This window comes from Clarias gariepinus, chromosome 13, assembly GCF_024256425.1.
Source record: "Clarias gariepinus isolate MV-2021 ecotype Netherlands chromosome 13, CGAR_prim_01v2, whole genome shotgun sequence".
Classification (NCBI taxonomy): Eukaryota; Metazoa; Chordata; class Actinopteri; order Siluriformes; family Clariidae; genus Clarias; species Clarias gariepinus.
In genome coordinates, this window is record NC_071112.1 from 24,726,189 (window position 1) to 24,748,513 (window position 22,325).

At 37.7% G+C, this 22,325-nt stretch overlaps 2 protein-coding genes across 3 annotated transcripts; both read right to left on the bottom strand.

Moving 5' to 3' along the window:
* Positions 1–302: 302 nt before the first annotated feature.
* On the bottom strand, positions 303–14,594 carry arhgap11a (Rho GTPase activating protein 11A). 2 transcript variants are annotated; one of them, XM_053510387.1, is made up of 12 exons: positions 14,045–14,594; positions 11,854–11,924; positions 11,590–11,686; positions 11,238–11,494; positions 10,581–10,744; positions 9,265–9,399; positions 9,029–9,103; positions 6,911–7,075; positions 6,655–6,775; positions 5,339–5,447; positions 3,956–4,097; positions 303–2,401 (listed from the first exon to the last, which is right to left on the bottom strand). In XM_053510387.1, the coding sequence occupies exons 1-12, from the start codon at positions 14,165–14,167 to the stop codon at positions 1,017–1,019; spliced, it is 2,844 nt and encodes a 947-aa protein (XP_053366362.1). In that variant the 5' UTR covers positions 14,168–14,594; the 3' UTR covers positions 303–1,016. The 2 variants fall into 2 exon arrangements, with proteins under 2 accessions (XP_053366362.1, XP_053366363.1); XM_053510388.1 differs by lacking the exon at positions 9,029–9,103.
* Positions 14,595–17,872: 3,278 nt separating this feature from the next.
* Positions 17,873–21,590, bottom strand: LOC128536237 (actin, alpha skeletal muscle 2-like). The gene is made up of 9 exons (XM_053510413.1): positions 21,483–21,590; positions 20,368–20,515; positions 20,134–20,262; positions 19,915–20,025; positions 19,737–19,821; positions 19,172–19,333; positions 18,600–18,791; positions 18,288–18,469; positions 17,873–18,093 (listed from the first exon to the last, which is right to left on the bottom strand). Exons 2-9 carry the CDS (start codon positions 20,494–20,496, stop codon positions 17,950–17,952), a joined length of 1,134 nt encoding a protein of 377 aa, XP_053366388.1. The 5' UTR covers positions 20,497–20,515; positions 21,483–21,590; the 3' UTR covers positions 17,873–17,949.
* Between the last annotated feature and the right edge of the window lie 735 nt (positions 21,591–22,325).

Consider the following 22,325-nt stretch of genomic DNA (forward strand, 5'->3'; position numbering starts at 1 on the left):
AACATTGAAATTTAAAACATGTACATTAAATGATTCACAACCAGAAATATGATGTTTTGTCCATTCTGTGTACACATACTCTGAGCCATCAAAGTCTTTCAAAAGATTTTGTGCTTGGGTCAGTTTGTTATTCTCCAACCTCCTTTGTAGCTTTTAACCCAACCCCTTTTATGTTCAACAATTACTTTGGTTTCAATTATGCACACATTGACATTTCTCGCCAGAAAGCCCAGCTAAGGACCTCTGCTAAAACATAGTGCGCCACTCTGTGGTGTACAAATGAACTTCACTTGACTGCAACATGGGTGTGTAGTTGAATTTTATGCTCATTGAAAAAAATAATTAATTCACAAAAAGAGCATTGTACACAGATTAATGACAGTTCAGATATTAATTAGATATTTCTTACAAAATTATTCTGTAATACTGTTCCATTCATACAAAGCTTTCTTGACCCACAACAGTATTTTCACTCTCATCAACATCACTGCTTAAAACTTTAACCATTAATTTTTGGAATGCAAAGTAAATAAATAAAACAAACAGAACTGCAATCTAAAATCCTTCCACCAAGGTCTCACAGACGTCCACAATCACAAACCTTTTTTGTATTTTTTTTTTTTTTACACTTTTACATCCTATATTCAATCTTTCACTTGCTTCAGCTACAGGAAATAAGCTTTTTATTACTTTAACAACTCCTCTTTTATTATATCAACTTCAAATTGTTCAATGTTGTACCTGAATAAACCCTTAAAACAGCAGAGTTTAAAATATAATTGATGAAAAATACAAAATATAATATAAGGCAAAAGGTTTAAGGCTTATGCTGCATAAAAGAAATAAAGTAAGTACAAGTCAACTTTTGAAGGTTCGATGTTTATCATGTTTTGGCCGGAATAATCTTAGATCCACAACTACACTAAACCAAGAATAGTTAACAAATAAATTAAAAACCCTGGGGAAAATATTATAAAATTTCCAAACAATAAGCTGAAATGACTTGCACTGTACTTTTATAAATCTATAGGCTTCATTGCGGAGAGAAGCATGCCGTGTGTAAGGGGATTCTTGGGTGAACCTCGGTACCCTTTCTCAGCTGCTTGAAGCAGGACTTCAGATTTGGCACATTTGGGGGCTGATAAAGATGCGCTGCACTTTGCCTTGGGTACCACCGTATTAGTTACGTCTCCCAAGGCACAAACAGTACTGTTGAATGTCTTTTGGGGAGACACTGGTAGCTTCGGCTTAGAAGGGACTTCATTATTATCAGTGTGAGAACAGAAGACCTCACTGGGTTGAGGCTGTTGTAGAACTTCACCAAAATAGCCACTTTCCAAACTCACTGCTTTAACCATGGAGGAACCTTGACTTGTAGCACACCACCCAGACCTGGTGTCTTTCCTCTGGTTCAGAGAGTTGAACCTCCGGACTGACTGCCGTACGGGTGTTCGGTGGAACTTCAAAGGAGATCGGGCTTTGGCTTTGGGGGAATTGATTGCCAGCATGTTGAAACGCTGGACATGGTCAGCCACTCTTATTTTATGTTGTTCGATGAGACCAACTGTAGCGCCGTGCTTGTTTGAAGACTCGGAAGGCTTTCCCAAAAACGACGGCTCTTGTAACTTCTCAGACTGCAAAGGATTTAACAACTCTTTTCCTGAAAATGGTGTCGACTGAACTGTAATTGAGCTGTTGATCCGGAAGGCAGCTGGGCTTTGGATGTCTAAAGCATCAATCAGCACGCTGCAGTCTGCAGAAGCTGCTGAGCAGAGCAAACCGCTCTCAGGGTCAGCACACACAGAGGACTTGTGGACATCTTTGACCAAATCTGAACTCTCTGCAGCTTCAAACAGAGTACTATCTATATGCAGAAGAGACAAGGGACCCAAATCAATTTGTCCAAAACTAATATGATTATCATCCTTTAAAATTTCCTGTGGCTTTTCAACATTTTTCTCTACTCCCCCTAAATTCTGTAAAAGTGAAGAGGAATGTAAAGAAACAGCAATATCTTCTTCAGAAGAAGTTCCCTCTTTTTTGTCTTTGGGTTCCTCTCTGTCAGTAGTACATCTCTTACTGTGACATTCATCCACAGCTACACTGACATTCAGACAATTAGGACCTGCCTGAGAGCCGTCTTCATGGAAAGACTCTGAACTGGTTAAGCTCTCAGCACTAGTAGCACAGCAGAGGCTCTTCGGAATAGTGCTGATCACGGCTGGTTTGCTGATTACTATTGTCGGTTCAGAGCGGTAGCTGAGGTACGCTTTCATTGGAGTATCAGAGAAAGAATGTTCCGTGATTCCGTCTAGCGTCTCTCTACTCCAGGATGCCCCAGGCTCTTCTGCCTCACGAGGGGTCAGCAGGTTGTCTTCGGATTTACTGATGTATTTTGGTCCTGTGAAGCACATTTAGACACGTATTGCTTTATTTTATAGACCATTCAAATGAAAAAAAAATTTTTACAAATAGGAAAAAAAACAAACCACCAACACAACTTGTAATGGAAGAAAATTATAAAGCAAATGCTGTACCTCCATCATCAAAAATACACAAATATTAATAGGTTATTAATTAGCTTTCCAATTCCTAGACTATATTTTGTGCTAAACAAACCAAAAGCTAGTTTGATAACAGAGGCTCGTATTTTTCAGTTATGTATAGACAATTTTTACCTACAAATGTATGCAATTCCAAAACTTGCATTCATCAATTTCATAGCTAATAAATTTTACTAGGGGTGTTCAAGTCAAACCAGGACTTGTGATAACATTTCTGGTAAATGAAGAGATAAATCCAATATATTTCAAGCACAATAAGTTGATAAGGCTCTAAACCTGAGAAAACATTGAATTTTGAATATGTTTTATAGAAGGCTGTACGACTGTGGATGATGATCCTGGCCAAGGAGGCTCAGAGCCCACTGCAGTCATTCATGTAGTTGACGCACCAAACAGCAATTAATTTATTATCTGTTACTTTAGCAAGAAACGTAAATTGTTTTTCATCTATCATCTTAAAAAATTTATTTGCACTAACTCATTACCATGAAGCATTGCATTGTTTTATGTTGTCATGATGTTGCTTGTTTGCATGTGCACTTAATCACTGCACAATCATGTCCCGGATTGACACGAACACTCCTTGCAAATAAAGTATCACTAGTAGTCAGAAACGTACATGCAGGAAGCAGGTTCTAAAATACAGGCAAAAAAGGTTAAATTTGAACATGTAATTTATAAAATGTGAATCTGAGGTGCAGGTTATTGGCCAGAGTTAAAGGCACATTTGCATACGAGACACCACAGTGAAAGATGTGATACTGAAAGAGGTCGTTAGGTCATTGCATATGGTGTTTGAATTATATAATACATTTATGTTAACGAATAAGCTAGATGTAGTTTATTAATTTTAGCTGTCCACTTCTCTGTCAAGTTATTCGTTGATTTGTTTAATGCTTTGATTTGACTCAGATATATTAAGACATACAACTTAAATTAAATCTGATTTCAGGTATATTGGCTAAATTTAAGATCAGGTAAGAAAATGGGTTTACTACAATGAATCAAAATCTAACAGTAACTAGATCTCACATAACTGAATCTTTATACACAAACTGCATACTTCCCCATCTGTCTACATGTAAAAAAAAGCAAAAACAGCGAAAGGAAACATTTTTTCATTTCACTGTCATAACTTGAGCGGTTATTTTATTTCATTTTCATCCTTTTTTCAGTTCTGAAGAAAAAAAATATATATATATATATATATATATATATATATATATATATATATATATATATCCTTGCATCAAATTGTAACACAAGCACATAAAATGCTTCACTAGTTGCATTCGAGTGCCTTGGTAGAAAACTATCCATTACAGATTTTACAACAGGTAGAAGCTTATTCAAACAGTGTAGTTAAATACAGTAAAAACATCCAGACTGACCTTGTGAAGTACCATTTGTCAGTACAGCTGGACTAAATGCAGCGTCTTTGAAGTGAAAACCGGTGACGCTCTCTTGTGTCGCTAGGCGCCAGCCAATGACCTCTGACCCCTTTGGCACCGGTAGAGAATTTGAAATGACACTCTGTTGGAATAAAGGCACTTTCTTTTTAAATCCTGACTGCATACAAGACCCAAGTGTCTGCTCTTTTAAGTGCTTTGACGAGTTTTGAATGCAAATGTACGATACAAACAAATAAGATTAAATTAATGATCAAGTGGCCAATGAGAGCAAATATAAATATATAGTCTTTATTTTGGAGCAAATAGACATTGCAGTATAGTGTGTCAAGATATCAGGTATAAAGAAAAACCCAAACCCGGCCATCTGTTAGAGTTCCATTAAAACTTTTTTTAAACAGCTAAAAAGTTAAACATTAGTGTCTTTTATTCTTAAAACATATTAAATTTTTAGTAGCAACAGTTATATTTATAGTTTAGACAGAGCTAATAAACAGTAATCTTTTCTCTTAATATAAATACAAAATGTGCAAAGTTAGCAACCATCACAGAAACCATGAAAATGTAGATAAAAGATGTAGATAAAAATGACATCACAATATGCCTGTTAAAAATCACCAACACTCTTATTACCCATCTTTTTTTTTTTTTACCAGATCTAAAAATGGTAAATATAAAATTGATTGTACCCATTGAAAAACCACCACCACCACAAAGTCCTCCCTTAGGTCTTAATTGGAATTCAAAATGGCAGTAATAATTTATTTGAAGTGCTTTGCATGGCTTTTCTACTCCTGACATTTAAACAGATGCCTCAGCTACACGCACTTCCATATCTTCACTGATATTTGACAATAGCCTGTTCTCTTTAAAACAGACTAAACTGTAGCACTAATGAAAAGTACACATCTATATGAATAAATGGATAATAGTTTATGCAGTCAGTTTAGGATTACAGATTTTCAGATACTGCATCCATTAAAAGCAACTAACTATACACTTGCACTGAGGGCTTAATCTGATTACTATCTGGCTGTATTACATTATCATCAAAAAGGGAAAAACATGTTTATAAACAAAACCCCAGCAATTCAATGGGAAAAGTACAAATCAGAGAAGTTGTCAGACAGACACAAGGGTCAACAATCTCAAAATGTATAACAGTAATGACTGCATTACAGTCTTTACACATAATTAATTACAAGTAAATTACCAGCATTCCAACATGCCAAATTCTATGTGCACATTGAATCAAACATGCAAATATACTGTATATATAGGACTGATGAACATGGAGACTGGGGAGGTTGATTAAAGTTGAATTGTGTAGTTTCTTGAGGAGGCAGACAGAGATGATGGACTTACACAATCTCGGCTTGGTTTCCCGAGGCTGAAGCGCAAACGCAAGGACTTTCTTGTTGACTCTTTTTTGGCCACTCTTGGAGAAAAGCAGCCAGCTTTTCCTGATTCAACTCTAGCAAACATAAAAACAATTTAAATAAATCAATTAATTAAATAGTATAAAATAAATTTAGGGGTAAACATTTGTCATTTCAATCTTTAGATCAAAGCTCAAATTTTAATTTTGCAAATATGTGTTCTTTTACATTCTTAAATTTTACATGCAAAGCAATTTATCTACAAAACATATCCACAAGGGGGAGCTATTAACATTTAAAGGTTTTGTACACATCAGCATGAAGGAGAAACTGATGTAACCTAAGCTTGCTTTTTTTTTTTTTTTTTTTACCTTATTGGTTATTTATCATCACCTCATCCGTGCTACTATCATTGTCTATGTAATCCTTGAAATACATAAAAATAAATAAAAACGGATGTGGGGAATTTATACCAGAGCCAGAACAGGCAATCATGGCAATATAAAATTATATATGAGCAAGTCAAATTGTTCATTGATTGTTATTTAAAACAGACATTTTTTAATACAATGGCCTTTAAAAACAACCAAACAGTTGTATAAACCAGCACATGAATGGTACAACCTGCATGGCATATAAAGTCTTCAAAGCCCCATTCCTGACGAGATAAATGTAACTAAATTCTATCTTCAACTTAACATGAATTTAATTTATGTTCTAGGGATTAGTATCTTGTAGGATATTTTGTGTATAAACCTGGATGACAGTGTCACGCATGGTCAAACCATGCTGTTTAATATTTGTTTATTCAATAATTTCATTAAATATTTGTGATAATTTCTAGATCTCTAGGATTAATGATTGTTAATTACAGGAGTTTACTTATCACTAAAAAGCTGACCTTGATATCAAAACATTTATTGAGCAGGTATATGCACTAAATAGAGCAGGAAGATGTAATTAAAATGATTTTTCCGCTGAAAGCAAGATAGAGGATCTGTCTGAAAAATGGCAGAGGTCAAGACTAATGTCTAACTACTTTCTGACATTGACAAAGATGATTGAGGAACACAATAGAATTACTCCTACTCCTGAATCTCTGGGCCCGTTGGTCATGTTCAGTATACTTTAAGCAAAACTCAACATGAATTGTGACTATGCATACATTGAATACATTGCACCTTTTATAACAAGATAATTGCATAGGTACATATTGACATTAATTTTTATGTGATTAATTGTGCAGCACTAGTAAGAACAGAAATGTCACTGTTTGAGTCAGAAGGTATGGATGTAAAATACCTGTTAATGTTTCTGTGGTTTAGTCTTTTGCTTTTTCTTCTTGCTGAGCTTGCAGTCAGACGACTTATTTTACTAACCGAAGGTGAGCCACATGAATCCAGGGTCCCTGAGGCACTGTGAACTAAAAGGATTAACAATGTAGATTGTAAACTCATGTTACAGATGTGTCTCAAAATGAACTGCAGCTAAACTGGCTGTAAATAGCATCCGATGTTGGTGCTTATTGAGACCTTGCCCATGTTTAAATAATCTGTACCTGATCCCGGTGTGGAGCTTCCTCCAAAAAAGACATTTGGTAGAAGTTCCAGCCCAAGGTGTTTAATAGATCTGCGCTTCTTGTTGGAGAGTCCATAACTGTGTCCTGACTCTAAAGGCAGTTTGCGCTTGGGGGTTCCAATAACAGGGGTACCAGTGGAAATGACTAGAAATTAAAAGATGTGATTCAGTTAGCATCATTTAAACTGTAATAATAAAAAAAAAAGTTACCTTAAATGACATGTGTAAAAGCATACTTGCTTAAGCTACTCAGCATTTCTCAACCACTTCACCCATAGCACAGACAAGTGCCTTTTGACCGACACAGCATGGCTTTATGCATTATTGTAGAAGAAAACTACCTCCTACTTGTTTTGGTTTAGAGTTAATTGCAACAGTCTATGGAAAAAGACTGCATTAATTACAAATACAACACATTTAACAGTTTTCCTAAAACAATTGCATGTGCAATGGATTGGTGATTGAGAAACACATTTAAAAAAAATGCAAATAAAAAGTCTGGTAGCAAAGTACTGGATAAATTCAACGCAGACAAATTAAGCAAAGTCTTTAAAGTATTGAAAAATCATCCAGAAAAGGAAAGCAAGTAAATAAGGAAGGCAAATTCAGGTTAATAAAACCAAAAATTTCATTATCGAATTAAAATAAAAAAAATTAAAAAGCAGGCGATATAGACACAAACAGACTAAAAAGCATGAACATAGACTAAAAAGCATCAACAAAACATTTAACCTAAATTATGAGCAGCAAAAGTTGTTTTGCATGAAAACACCACAGCAAGCAGATAAGATGTCATTTACATCCTCCAAATGATTGTTTCCCAGTCTATTCCTCAGAGCCCCACAAGCTGCACTTTGCTTTATCACACAACCTTCCAGTAGGGCTGGGCGATTAATCGAAATCGACAATTAGAACCTATAATCGATTAAATTTTCTCAGGTCGATTATTTCCATTACTTTCCCTTTAAAAACATTACCGCGTGTGGAGTCACGTGACCCCGCTCCGTTACGTTATTTCGCCAACATGTCGAGCATGGAGAGCTTAAACACTGAGACAACTGAGCAACAAGAGCAGCTTGTACCAAAGAAAAATGCAGTCTTTGTTATTTGGACACATTTTGGCTTCAGTAAGGATGACACTGAACAAAATGAAGTTAGAGTAGATACTGTAGAAAAACTGTTTCGACGCCCAAAGGTAACACCACCAGTTTGTTTTAACACTTAAAGCACAATCACGTGTTATGAGGGCAAAAAAAAATTAATAAAATTATCGTTCATTAATCGTAATCGAGTTAAAATGATCAATTAATCGAGATTTTGATTTTAGGCCAAATCGCCCAGCCCTACCTCCCAGCACAGATAAATGAAGCAATACAACACTTTAAAATACTCATTCATGTGTATGCTGGGAACTAAAAAAAATTAAATTTATATTTTATATATATATACACACGAAATGAAAAATCCAGCGCAAGGGTTTTTCTAATATAATCTGTAACTGAAAAATGACTGGGAAGCAACAACAGGTACCTTTTAATGCTAAATCATTACTTCATCAATACTGATAAAATGTGTATTTTAGTGGTTGTATTTTTTTTTGCACTCAGTTTCCCCTATAATCGTACCAACAAGGTGGGCTCCCATGTCAACATAACAGGCTATTTAATTATTTGTTTGTTTTTATTCTAAATACCAATACAACATATATGAAGTTATAAGTAAAAAGCTTAAACTCAAACCTATAAACATCTGTAAAAACTCTCCCTTCTCTGTTCCTATGTCTAACCATGAAGCTGTTCTCTGATCTGATGAGTTGCTTTCAGCCAATTTATAATACAAATGCACATTACTGTAACAGAAAAGCAAAGAAGTTAGAAAAGCTGAGCTGGTTCATTTTTTTTTTAATAAAATCTGTGGTTGCTGTTGAACCCCGACAGTTTGGTCCTCATCTAGACAGTGTTCCACTAGGGACTCTAAAGACTAGGTTGAGAAACATTTGCCCTGAAGACATCAACTTCAGTTAAGCGACTGATATAACCTTCATGCACAGAACAGACAATGCAGCCAAACCTAACCTGCACACACACAGCATACCCACCTGTCCCATCAGATTGAGGTGTATTTGAAGGAGTTTTGTTACTTTTTAACCTAGTGAGAGCTCCATTTACCATATCTGGAATGCAAGACAAAACCACTCATCTGTAAAGGACTATGTTTAAGACAGTTTTCTAAGAAAGCCGTCTGGTTCCATTGCACTTTATGTTATAAATGCATAAGCAGTAACAGAGGGTTTAGGGGAAATAAGCCCACTTATTTCACACATCAAGGTCTTACCTCCTAAACTGCGCCTGCTTCGTTTTACACCCGAGGGAGTGCTTCCCTCCTCTGTAGCATCTGAAGGGGAAAACACTCCAGAATCACAACCTAGCATGGCAGGAACTTTGGCCACAAGGAACTCTGGCACCACACCTTTAAAACAAACCACAAGTTAACATGTGGGTGCAAAAAAATTAATTTAAAAAAAAAAGTTAAACCTTGGATTGCTAGCACAATTTGCACCCAGAAGCATGCTTGTATATCATTGCACTCATATATCCAAGTGATTTTCCCCATAAGAAATAATGGAAACTCAGATAATTTGTTCCACAGCCCAAAAATATTCATATAAAATAATGAATACTTTTTAACTTTTTTTTTTCCTTCACACACCACGTCACTACACAAAATAAAAAAAAATGGGTTAAATGGGTGCACACGCGTGATCACAATGTTATAGTAAACAGTACACACGTACACTGATGCTGACTATCCGAGTGACGCACGCATACTGAAACTAAGCATAGGAGACGATTATTCCACAGCGCACAGAATAAGAGAGTCATTGGCTCAGTTGTGATCACGTGATGCTCGGAAGGCAAAGTGTATACGTACTACAGTACTCATCAATACCTCACTTGTTTAACAAGTTGAAATGTACAGTGGAAAGTAAAACAAACAAACAAACCTGCACTTTACCTTTGAAAAGAATCGCGACAAAGCAGTGTTTTTGTGTAAAGGCGAGAGCGTGTGTGTGAAGAAACACTGTATCAAATTACCCCCACACATAACAGAGAGGAAGAAAATGGATCTTTAACCTCTCTAATGAGATTTTCTTTTGCTTTACACGCGCGCAAACACGTGTTATAAGAAAACACGATGTTATAACAGTACACGAGCACCGTACACACACACACACGCTAAACACAAAATAAAATGTTTTACACGCACACACGTGGTCACAGCATTACAGTAAACAGTACACGCGTGCACGGATGTTGATTATACAAGTAAGAGACGCACACTAAGACCCAGCAGGGGAGACGATTACCTACAATTCCGCAGTGCAAGAGAGAGAAAAACTGTTGGCTCAGTTGTGATTACGTGACGCTCGGGGTCAAAACAAGAAGTGCATGCGTGATGCATGATAATCAGTACTCATAAACCAACCAATGACTCGTATTTCAAGTCAAAATGTATTAAAAATCTTTGCTCGTCTTGCAAAATGCTCGCAGACCATGTTACTCGCAATCCAAGGTTCCATTGTAGCAGATTTCTTCTGCTAAATATTTGTTCACCTTTTCATTGTAATCAGTAGTAATGCACAAAATTACCTAGATCCTGAGCATTTTCAATGAGGGCCTGCACCACAGAAGCTTGAAGCTTTACTCTTTTCTCTGTGCTGGAGTTCACCTTCTCCGTTCCATCCCCCCAGTGGAAGAAATTCGGGGCAAAAACGATGGATAGATTGCTGCTATCCATCTTGTTTTCAGCAGATCTTTAACAAAGAAGAGACTGATAAGCGTCCTGATTTTCTAGACTTACCATAGTTGTGTGAACCTTTTTATGCTTAAATATTTATTTTATTTAATTGACACAAAAATAAAGCAGAACGGGTGACAAAATAGTGCTTTGGCAAGAACATGTTTCACAGAGGAGGTCTAAATTCTTCAGGAAACCACTGCTGTTAAAACCGTTAATTAATATAATTACATTTTTAAAAAATGGTTAAGTATAATTTTGTTTTAGTACTGCGCTAAACATAGCTCCTTGCAAAAAAAACCTCAATGAAATACATGAGCCATGTAAAAAATTAACCTTTACACACTTGTATTTTAATTAGACATAAGTCCTAAACAAAGGCATTAACCATTACATCTGTATAAAAAATTTAATAAATAAAAAACTAATAAAACGTAAAAATCCACTACAGGTGTAGCGCACGAGAGCGATGACAATGTATGGTGGGAAGGTAGGCATTTTCAGCTCACCTCTGAGAAACCCTTTTCAGAAAGCTACAGAAGTAGCGCAGTGTGTTTAAATTCTCATGCATCAACACACAGGACAGAAGGAGGGTTGCCGATGTCCTCTCCTCTGGAGTGGGCAGCTCCTGTGCTTTTAGAAAGCTGCTCTGTAGGTCTGTTGCGAGAAGAGGCTCCGGCAGTTCCCTAAAGAATTGCTTTAATAGTGCTGCGACATCTGAGGGCAGCGCAGTGGTCAGGCACTCTTCTGCCTGATCCAACTTCACCTACAGAGTCAAAACAATGGAGTCACTGTTTAACATGAAATCACAGCCAGAGCCTCCCAACAGAAAGTTAAAAAAAGTCAAGTTAGGTCACCCACCCTAAGCGCCTTCACTCGAGCTATAGAACCTGATTTTCTAAAAAGACCCTCTGTGTCCAAATGCCCCAAAAGGCATGAACAGGCATCCACTAGGAAGCTGAAAAAAAAGCGGCAGATGTTAAAGCTGTTGCTAAAATGCTTATTTTGCAGGTGATATTGAATTCAGATTTTGATCCAGCTTTAAACCAGTTGAAAAAAATTAAATTATACAAACCAGTTAAAAAATTTTAATAAAATCATATAAACTAGTTAAAACCATCTTACCAGGGTATGTCGCCATAGTCTAGCACATGACAATGTTGCAGACTTTCTAAAGCCACCCCAAAGGTCTTCGTCTGGGGAAAAAAAAAATATATTTAGTATGCCATCAGCTTAATGAAAAAGAAAAATCTGCATATGTGACTCAAATTTATTTAAAAAAAATCATGTTATCTGTTGTTTTTGTAACTGGCCACTCGCATTACTTCTGGTTCTACAAGCCTGCACATGTGAAAAGCGTCAAGATGGCTGTTAAGAGACATTCCATAGCTGGGGGGCACACCCCTGTTTGTAATGTAAATCAACAGATAATTTTAAATCAACCATGTGAATTAATGTTCTAACCAGTATCATGAGTGTGTTAACCTCAAAACAGAATATCCATGATGTCATGATCATTGAAATAAATGCATCTTTTCCAGTTCACCCATGTTTAATTTAAAGGAATGGAGTTCTGCTTAGCATTTATATGGCTTGCAATAACATGTCTCAAATGATATAACCACAAGCAAACAGGACAAACACCTGGTGTTTCAAATGCTTGGGAGATTTTATACAACTTTTTTACTGGAGGAAGGTGATCATGCACATTTACTGCATCGGTCTTCTGCTGCTTGTCTTTAGGCAGAACGATCCTGCCTTGTGGAACCTACAAAAAGCAGCTACTTTCTGCTATCTGAGCAAAGATACCTCACATAATCGCATGGGTGTGTGCCAGTAATGCAGATTAATAGCCGCTTAGAGCATTCACTGATCCAGGCCAATTTCCATTCTCACAAAATTGTGTATTTCCTGGCTAGGACAATGGGGCAGTTGATTAGGCAGTTGTTTGTCATTATCCGGCATGCTTTTGCATTCGCACTATAGTAGTAAAGCAATCACCTGCATCCAAGAATCCAGACATACTCCAAGTCTACATCTAAATTTTCAAATCACCCAGGACGTGGAGACAAATGCCAGGTGTGAATGCCACTCAGTGCTATGAGACACAATAAACAAACTCAGACTCCTCTAAAACATACTAACGGCTTCCCCTGGGAAATATGGTATGACAACAAAGGAAGCAGTGTTTGCAAGCAACAGGACATAAAGTAATGGGGAAAAAGTGGTTACATGCCACTCATTCATATCTACAGTATTGTGCAAAAGATTGAGTCACCTCCCATTTCTTTACACTTTACCTCCAAATAACCAAATATCCTCAGATTATTATTTTTTTTTATGTAGTTTTGAGGAACACTTCTCCAAGCTTCCCGAAGAAAATTTTTCAGCTCCCAAAGTTTCAAAAGAACGTTTTTTGGTTTTTAAGGCGCACACTGGCCAAGAAATTATTCAGTCATAAAACATGATTTAATTTAAGGCATAAACCAGTGAGAAAAGTTCCTGCTGACAATTTCAAAACTGTGTCTTTAGACTTGTTGCATTCCGTCACAGTAAATCATTTGTTCCCATATCTTTAATTTAATACGAAGAAATTAGCTAGCACTGTCGCCAGAAACCTTCAGGGTCGACTTGGGTCTGTGTGCATGGAGTTTGCATGTTCTCCCTGTGCTTGGTGGTATACCAAGACATGCAGAAAATGGTTCAGAAATTTACTGGAGGTGTGGACCCCTCACATCCAAGCCATCTTCTCCTTTAACTTTTGCTGTCTGACTGGTGGTGCTGAGTTCTGAGCAACAAAACAGTTTTTTCTGCCAGACTATCAACCTGACAAAGAGTTGAATTTTCACCCCACTGTGCAATAAAATCTTGCACATCTAAAAGTGCATCATTAAGATGTGCAACAATACTGACATTCATTTAATAATACCCCACATATCAAAACAAATTCCTTGTATGTGCGAAGGAACTTGCAATAAAGCATTTTTGAATTTAAAAGCACTGGTTATTGCGTAAAGATGACAATAAATAAACATGTTTTCGACATTTCCATATTCTAGTTGTATGTGCCTGGAAGACCAAAGCAGGAAGTTGATTATAGTTTTCTCATTTGGAAAAAAAAAAAAAAACAGGATGTGGCTTGATGAACCCTATATTACACATGATGAGTAAAAACCTGTAAAATCTACAAAAAAAAAAGGCAAAAAGCAAGCATGCATCTGAAACTGTAAGCCACTTAAGCAAAAACAGAAGGTAAACGGTGATACCCAGCTCAGGTTTTAGGACAGACTGTCAGATTGTTTTGTTCCCTCCTTACCGCATTGCCTGGTGTGGACTTGCTGCTTTTGCATTTGTTCCAGTTCTTCGTCTTGATGCCGTAAGCTGATCGAAGGTGCTGCACAACTGCAAGACGCACCACATTCTTCTCTGCGGTTTTCATACTGTTTCTTCTTCCTCTTCTTCTGAAGTTAACTCACTCAGCGTCGTATTTAAGCTAAAACAGTCTGCTCAGACACTATATACACTAACTTTACTACAAACGGGTTGCTTAGTTCGCGTTTTTAGCTAGCTCCATAACAAATGCACTTCACCAAACTCCAAACTATCACGCTGGAAAAATTCTGTTGCCAATTACACTAAGCTAACTCGCGTATGCTAACGTTCTGCGCGCTCTCAGCTGACCAACCACCTTCCGTATCTGTTCAACATTCTGCCGCATTCACCGTTCCTCCGTCTGCTTCTATAATTAAAACGAATTATAACCGTTTTCCACATAAACAACATAAACTCCGCCGTCCAAACGGAGCAGTTTGCTAGCCTTTAGCTCCCTGACTACTTCCTTTGTGGACGCGTTTCAAACGGCAGCGCTGCTCCACAAACACACGGCTATTGGCTGCGCAATAACGTTCAAATTTCGTAGCGCTGCGTCACTGCCGTTTGATTGGTTAACCTCCGGACACGTGATTCCTCGTTCGCCCCCAGCTCCAGCCTGTGGTGAAGAAGCCGTTAAGTAAACAGCTGAACACAAAACAAACTTCTAAAAGTCTGGCCAGTTTATCAGTAGTGAATGTATAAAAAATACTCACTGTAGTCCATCTGGTGCTGCGCAACATTTGTGAGCCCCTCATCAATGGAAACAGATGAGCAATGAAGCACTCACAGCAATTTTATAACACTTAAAACTCCACACGTAGAACTACTCAGTATACTGTTTGGAACATATCTCAGGAGATATAGGGCACCAGGCAGAGTACACCCTGGACGGGGTGCCAATCCATCGCAGGGCAGTCACACACATACACACTCACATGCTCATTCACACACTACAGGCGAATCGGGAACACCATTTAGTCTAATCTGCGTATCTTTGGACTGTGGGAGGAAACCGGAGTACCCGGAGGAAACCCACCCAGCACGGGGAGAACATGTGAAATCCATGCACACACAGGCGTAAACTCTTACAACCTGGCCCACCATGCTTGGGGAGAGCATGCAGGCTCTCCGCACACATTATGGTAACTGACACTACCAGTTCTACTATAGTCCTACATGATAAACATGACATTAAAATAATTTTACAATGGTACGTTTTGATAACTATTATATATTACGGTATAAATGATACTACCATAGTCATTCATGGTAACCATTCCATACTTTCAGTCTAGGACTGATTATATTGATACCATAACGGAGCCACCATAGTTTACTATAATAACTATGATGCTACCAAAGTTTAACCATGGTTCAGTACTTTATGGCCAATATGACATTAATAAATTTACTCTGCTACTTTATGCTAACTTCAGAATCAGAATATCTTTATTGTCATTGTAACAACTACAACGAAATTAGGTGCAATCCCTGTTTCAAAGAGATATGTATATGCAAATAAATAAAAAATATCATAATAAATAAGGAAATATAAAAAGGAGCTAGCATGTGTACACTTATACCAAATATGAGTTGTACTCTAAATGAGAGTGCACGAGACATTTATTATTAACATGGTTGTACTTTAGAATTTTATAATAATTATAACACTACCATGATATTACTATGGGCGTCATAGTAACTATAAAGTATGGTTTTACTAGGGTACATCATGGCAGCAGTGATAATATCATAGTTTTACTATTGTAATTTACGGGAAAATATACCATGACTTAATTTTTTTCCCTGTTGCTATAGAGGCTAATATGTCAAGAGTCTGGGTTATTTGTTTGAAGGTCTAAACACTGCCAATTTGCCACTGTGGTGTCCCTGATGCCCTTATCACAGTCTGTGGGGACGGCTGACCCTGCACTATGACCCAATGTACTAACCAACGTATATTTGACAAATAAAAGCTTTCTTTTTCTTAACTATGCATATTACTGTACAGATTTAACTGATCAGATAACATTGCCTTCTAAGCTGCTATACTGATTAAACATAATTGTTTTAAAAATGCATTTGTTCAACATCACTTTGGATATCTGCAGATTCGGCACTATGCTACTTCAAAGCAAAAGCAGGCACCGGATACCTTAGGACTTAGCAGGCTGGAGAGTTTATTCATCAATACAACCAACGGCGCTCATTTTATTTCCAGATTTTACTCTTTTTTGTATTTAAATATCTCCGGACTCTCGAGCACAGTGGCTCGGAAATGGGAGGAAGACCTGGGCAACACTTATATAGATGATGATTGGCAGGAGGCTATGAAAAGTGTTAGATCCACTTTCACTTGTAACCGGCTTAGAGAGACTCAATATAAGATTTTACACAGGTTGCACATAACGCCAGTTTTAATGAATAAAATTGATCCCTCTATACCATCTCTCTGTGTTAAATGTAATACAGAGCTGGGGACGTACTTCCATTGTTTCTGGAGATGTAAAGTCATCTCAAGATTTTGGAACTTTATTGCCTGTGAAATTAGCATCATTCTTAAGATAAAACTGAAGGTGGATCCCGGTCTTTTTCTTTTGGGGCTTCCGTCTAAAAGACAAGCAATGTCACTGTCACTTAATGCAAAAGGTTATAGACTGCTAGATAAATTGCTACTCGTGGCAAGAAAGTGCATCCTTGTTAGATGGATAAAAAACATTCCCCCTACATTCTTTGTAGTCTTCATTTTCAAAGTATTTTCTGTTATGTAAGTAATTGAATCACTAATTTTATGCCAATGAATTAATACTACAGTACCAGGATTTTTACCTAAGACATTATAATTCGTACTTTTCTCACCACTGATCTCACACTAGACCAGTGCATAAGTTTTTTTGGTGTTTTTTATTAAATAATTTGAACAATGACTAATTGCACTTTGATTTACAAGCTCTAAATATACAGTAGATTGATCTTACAAGCCGGGACTTCTCTTGATTGGAAGAATAAAACCAGTTGTAATTTACAGAAGTAAAACATTTGAATGGTGCAAACATTTTGAAGAAGGCCGTATGTCTTTGAATGAGGATCCCAGCCGAGATGACATCAAGCCCACTGCATTCAGGGGAACATTCAGTGAGTAGAAGGCCTGATCCTTAAAAAACAGACAGATAACTTGCCGCCACCTTGTGGAAGAGACTCTCTGAACTGTAAACACAATACACACCATTCGCACATTAAGGAGCTTAGCTGAGAGTTACTGCCACATCCCCTGTACAGTCCTGATCCCGCTCCAAGCCATTTTCATATGTCAGAGGCATTAGAGGGGTTACAGGGAGGCCAGCATTTAAGACATTAGGCAAGCAGTGCAATCATGGCTCCGGTGTACTCAGGAACCTCTTGATGGTATCCAAGTATCTACCATTCATGTGCCTTGAATGAATCTTCTATATTTTGGAGTGACTCATCCAGAAAGCGCAAAATTGTGTTAATGTAAATGTAATGTCATTTGAACATTTTCAAAAATGATTTATAGAATATGGGTAAACTGAGTATAGTCCAACTTTAATGTATACAAACATCTTATATTAGGTAACCCAATGGCCTTTAAGGTTATGGTCATTTTTTTTTTCATTATTTCTAATTATTTTAGATCTTTTACGCCTACAGTACAGCTTTTGAATGGTCTAAATGAATTTAAAAGTTTGTAGTATTAAACCTGTTGAAGTATTATGTTTGAAATAAAAAACAATAATTAGAGACAAAGACACTGTCATACTGATCCACATTTATTACAACATAACATGTATATACAGTAAAAGAGACAGTACAAATGGAAGGGATGCTGATTTAGAAGCACTTCCTGTGGACAATGGAGGGGCCGGCCTCATCGTACTCCTGCTTGGTGATCCACATCTGCTGGAAGGTGGACAGGGAAGCCAGGATGGAGCCACCGATCCAGACGGAGTACTTACGCTCAGGGGGAGCAATGATCTGGAGGAGGAGAAGAAGGATTATTGATTTTAGCTTCATATCCAAATTTGATGTGCGTTTTATCATTATATTATACTGACAGTAAACTAGGGCTTGAATTTGTGTTAAGAAATGTTAAGGTTTACCATATTAACAGAAAATTATATGGCAACCAATAGTAATCGCTATATCCACTAATTTCAGCTTCCTCTTACCTTGATCTTCATGGTGCTGGGGGCCAGAGCAGTGATCTCCTTCTGCATACGGTCAGCAATACCGGGGTACATGGTGGTACCACCAGACAGGACGTTGTTGGCGTACAGGTCCTTGCGGATGTCAATATCACACTTCATGATGCTGTTGTAAGCAGTCTCATGGATACCAGCAGACTCCATACCTGTGGTTTAATTAGATTTTCATTGACAAAATGTAAATGCACTGAACATTTTGGGTAACTGGTTATTTTATTAAGTTATTCTAAGATTTTTTAAAATATCACCATCTTTATATTCAGACGTGGAACTCACCAATGAAAGAGGGCTGGAAGAGGGTCTCTGGGCAACGGAAACGCTCGTTACCAATGGTGATGACCTGACCATCGGGAAGCTCATAGCTCTTCTCCAGGGAGGAGGAAGAAGCAGCGGTAGCCATCTCATTCTCGAAGTCCAGAGCCACATAGCACAGCTTCTCCTTGATGTCACGCACGATCTCACGCTCAGCTAAGAGGGGCAAGTTTTATGAATTATGAGAGAACTAAATGTACAAGCTTCACACAAATCTACACTTAAGCAATATAACCAGTACATCCTTAAAAATGGTTCCTTGTATAGTTAGGTTGGGTTCTAAATGCCTTTTAAAAGCAATTCCCCTGTTGTAGAATTCCAAGGAAAGAAGCATTAATGGGCTCTCATGAGGACAAACAAAAAAAATAACTAAAAAAAAAATACTACATTTACTATTAATTATTAATCATTAGAAAAAAAAACTTCCTTAAGGATTATTAGGATCCATAAAGACTCTTAACTTTCCAAAGTTACCAAAAACATTTCTAAAAAGCATGATACATTTAAAACATGTTTGATTTGGCACTACAACTTACCAGTTGTAACGAAAGAGTAGCCTCTCTCAGTCAGGATCTTCATCAGGTAGTCAGTCAGGTCACGACCGGCCAGATCCAGACGCATGATGGCATGGGGAAGAGCATAACCCTCATAGATGGGCACATTGTGGGTAACACCATCACCAGAGTCCAGCACAATACCTGCAGGGGCAGATTTCAAACACACATGCGTTCTGTGACATCAAAGTCCTCTCATGGAATGTTGCACATCATAAATGAAACATGCTGCTGACATCAAAGACCACAGGTGGAGCTTTCACTCCAGGACTTTAGGGATTATTGCTAAGCCTATACTGTGTACTGCCCAATTGTCTGTTAAACTAACCACAGAGCATGTTTAATTCTTCCAAGTATTAAAGAGATGTTCTCAATGGCAGCAGTGCAATGAGAACTTATCTCACAGTAGTAACTTATATGCCTTTTTATGACTAGATAACACTTTGTTTGGCTTTAGCATGATTGTTTTTTTTTTGTATCCATTAACTGTAGCATTACTTAATATATAATGTACATTTGGTATAGAAAAATTGCTGGTTATACTGACCAGTGGTACGGCCAGAGGCGTACAGGGACAGGACAGCCTGGATGGCCACATACATGGCTGGGACGTTGAAGGTCTCAAACATGATCTGGAAATGCAAATTATGAATGCGTTAATGTCAGTGTTCCCAAATAAAACAGGGTGAAGAGTTTTTTTATGGAGTTTATGGAGTTGGGAGTACCTGGGTCATCTTCTCCCTGTTGGCCTTGGGGTTGAGGGGAGCCTCAGTGAGCAGGGTGGGGTGCTCCTCAGGGGCCACACGGAGCTCATTGTAGAAGGTGTGGTGCCAGATCTGAAGGGAATTAAAAAAAAAAGTGTGTCCAACTAATGCTTATAAAATACCCTAAGTATAAAAATAAAGTGTATATGGAAGAGGATTAGTTGATATTTGGTTACCCACCTTCTCCATATCGTCCCAGTTGGTAATGATGCCATGCTCAATGGGGTATTTGAGGGTCAGGATACCCCTCTTGCTCTGGGCCTCATCACCAACGTAGCTGTCCTTCTGACCCATACCTACCATCACACCCTGTTGGAGAAAGAAAATTGAGTTGAAAGGTAATCAAATATGTTGTTTAACTATCCAGCTGAATGTGCAGTATGTGGAAGAGTTTGTTGAAGGAAGGTGGTGTACCTGGTGGCGGGGTCTTCCAACAATGGAAGGAAAGACAGCACGGGGAGCGTCATCACCGGCAAATCCAGCCTTGACCAAGCCAGAGCCGTTGTCGCACACAAGGGCGGTAGTCTCGTCTTCGTCGCACATGGTTGTTTTCTGAGATGGTCTGAGGAAGACAGAGACGACATATTTACGACAGGAACAAATGCTTTCCAGGTGAATATAACATTACTCTGAGCATAAAGTTCAATGAAGCCCAAATGCAGCCAGAATGAGATTTCTTGATGCGATTTAGCAAGTAAAGCATTACTGTGAGAATTAATGGAAATTATTAGGTGTTATCTATTTAAGCCTTAGGGTAGGATATAACATATATGTGTTACGCCATGTTTAACTAAGCTTTGGATTTTTGGCTTTTTTTCTTGGCTTTATAATAACTTTATATAACTTATTTGATATTATCACCTCCCTAAGCTATTAAGCACTGACAAAAAGTCTTTAAAAAATAGTGAACAAGCTGATCCTTGTTTTTTCTCTCCTTTACTGGATCTTCCTCCTGCCCGCCATCTATCCCCCACGACCTCACAGAAAGGTTAATGAAACAGTATCTCCATAGACAAGGTTCAAAATTTTTAGTCTGTCACTGTAAAGTCCAAAAAGGGACCACACTCTAGCCAAGAAATCTATTTTAAGGTCTAGCCTAGTCTAGTGTTTCTTGTCTCATGCTGCTTCCTATCTAAGCTTGGAGCCTGTTCAGCAGCTGTCATCACTTTTTAACACCCAGGTTTATGTAGTAGCCTCTGTCCCTTCAATTCCAAATGGCTTCATTCATAACATGCGGTGCTGTACAAAGCAAATGTATCACGACAGTGTGAACTTCTTCTTCTTCTTTTTTGTAAATGAAATCAATAAGTATAAAATCTTCCAACTGATGTCTTTCTACGCCATGTTGAGATCTAAGTTTGTTTTAAACAATGTAAGCAATATATTAAAAGCTTAACTAATTCCTGAGATTTGGTCCTACTCCACTAAACCTTTGAGCCATTTAGTCATGATACCTATTACCACCAGTTACTACAACTGTTATCTTCACTTTTCCTACAGTACATAAGCCAACAACATTGTGCACTTACCAAGTTGTGTCGCGGGACTGATGCTTCCACTGGGACAAAGTGATCAGCGAGGCAGCTCCCCTTAAATAAGACTCAGGCAAAGGGGTCTTGGGTGGAGCATTGAGCCTGCAGAAGCCCAAATAAGAGCTTTCGAAAAAAGAGAGCCCAGCCCTCCCCATCAGTCAGTGTATCTATCTTGATCAGATGAAGCAACTGGATTCTTCCCAAATGGAGTAGCATTTCCTTGGAAATTGTAGCTCTGCCAGGCGTAAAATTAAAATGGAAGTTGAACGTCAAATTCTTTAACTGCAAATGCTTTACTGTCAATGGTCAATCTGGTGCGCTACAGAATATCGCGGAAGTGGAATGTTGATATTTTAATTATGGTGTAAGAATTATAGCTACAGTATATTTATAATTGTTTTTTTTAGTGAGAGAATTACATTACATTACATTGTCTAATTATAGTGTAGGAATCCTGGGAGGTCTTCTAATCTTAATTTTTTAATATACTAATCTGTATTCTCTACATCTAAAACCTGTTATACTTATTAGATCATATTATATTACAAATATATTGTATGATATTTAAAAAAAAAAATAAAGTTGGCCCTTTTTTCTCAATCATTTACTTAATAGTGAAGTTGAATCTTAAGTTTCAGGGTAAATGGGGGCATCTTTTGATGAGCACTCAAATGTTACACTTTTGGCCTCCCACTGAGACGGGGAACTGTATATGTCAGTAAGTCGGCTGACTGGTATGTAGTCTGGAACCCCAAACGTGGATAACAGCTGGTTTGGAGGCGGGGTAAATCCTTTTGGCTTTCTTCTGCTTACCTGCTTCCTGATTGGCTTGGCTGTATG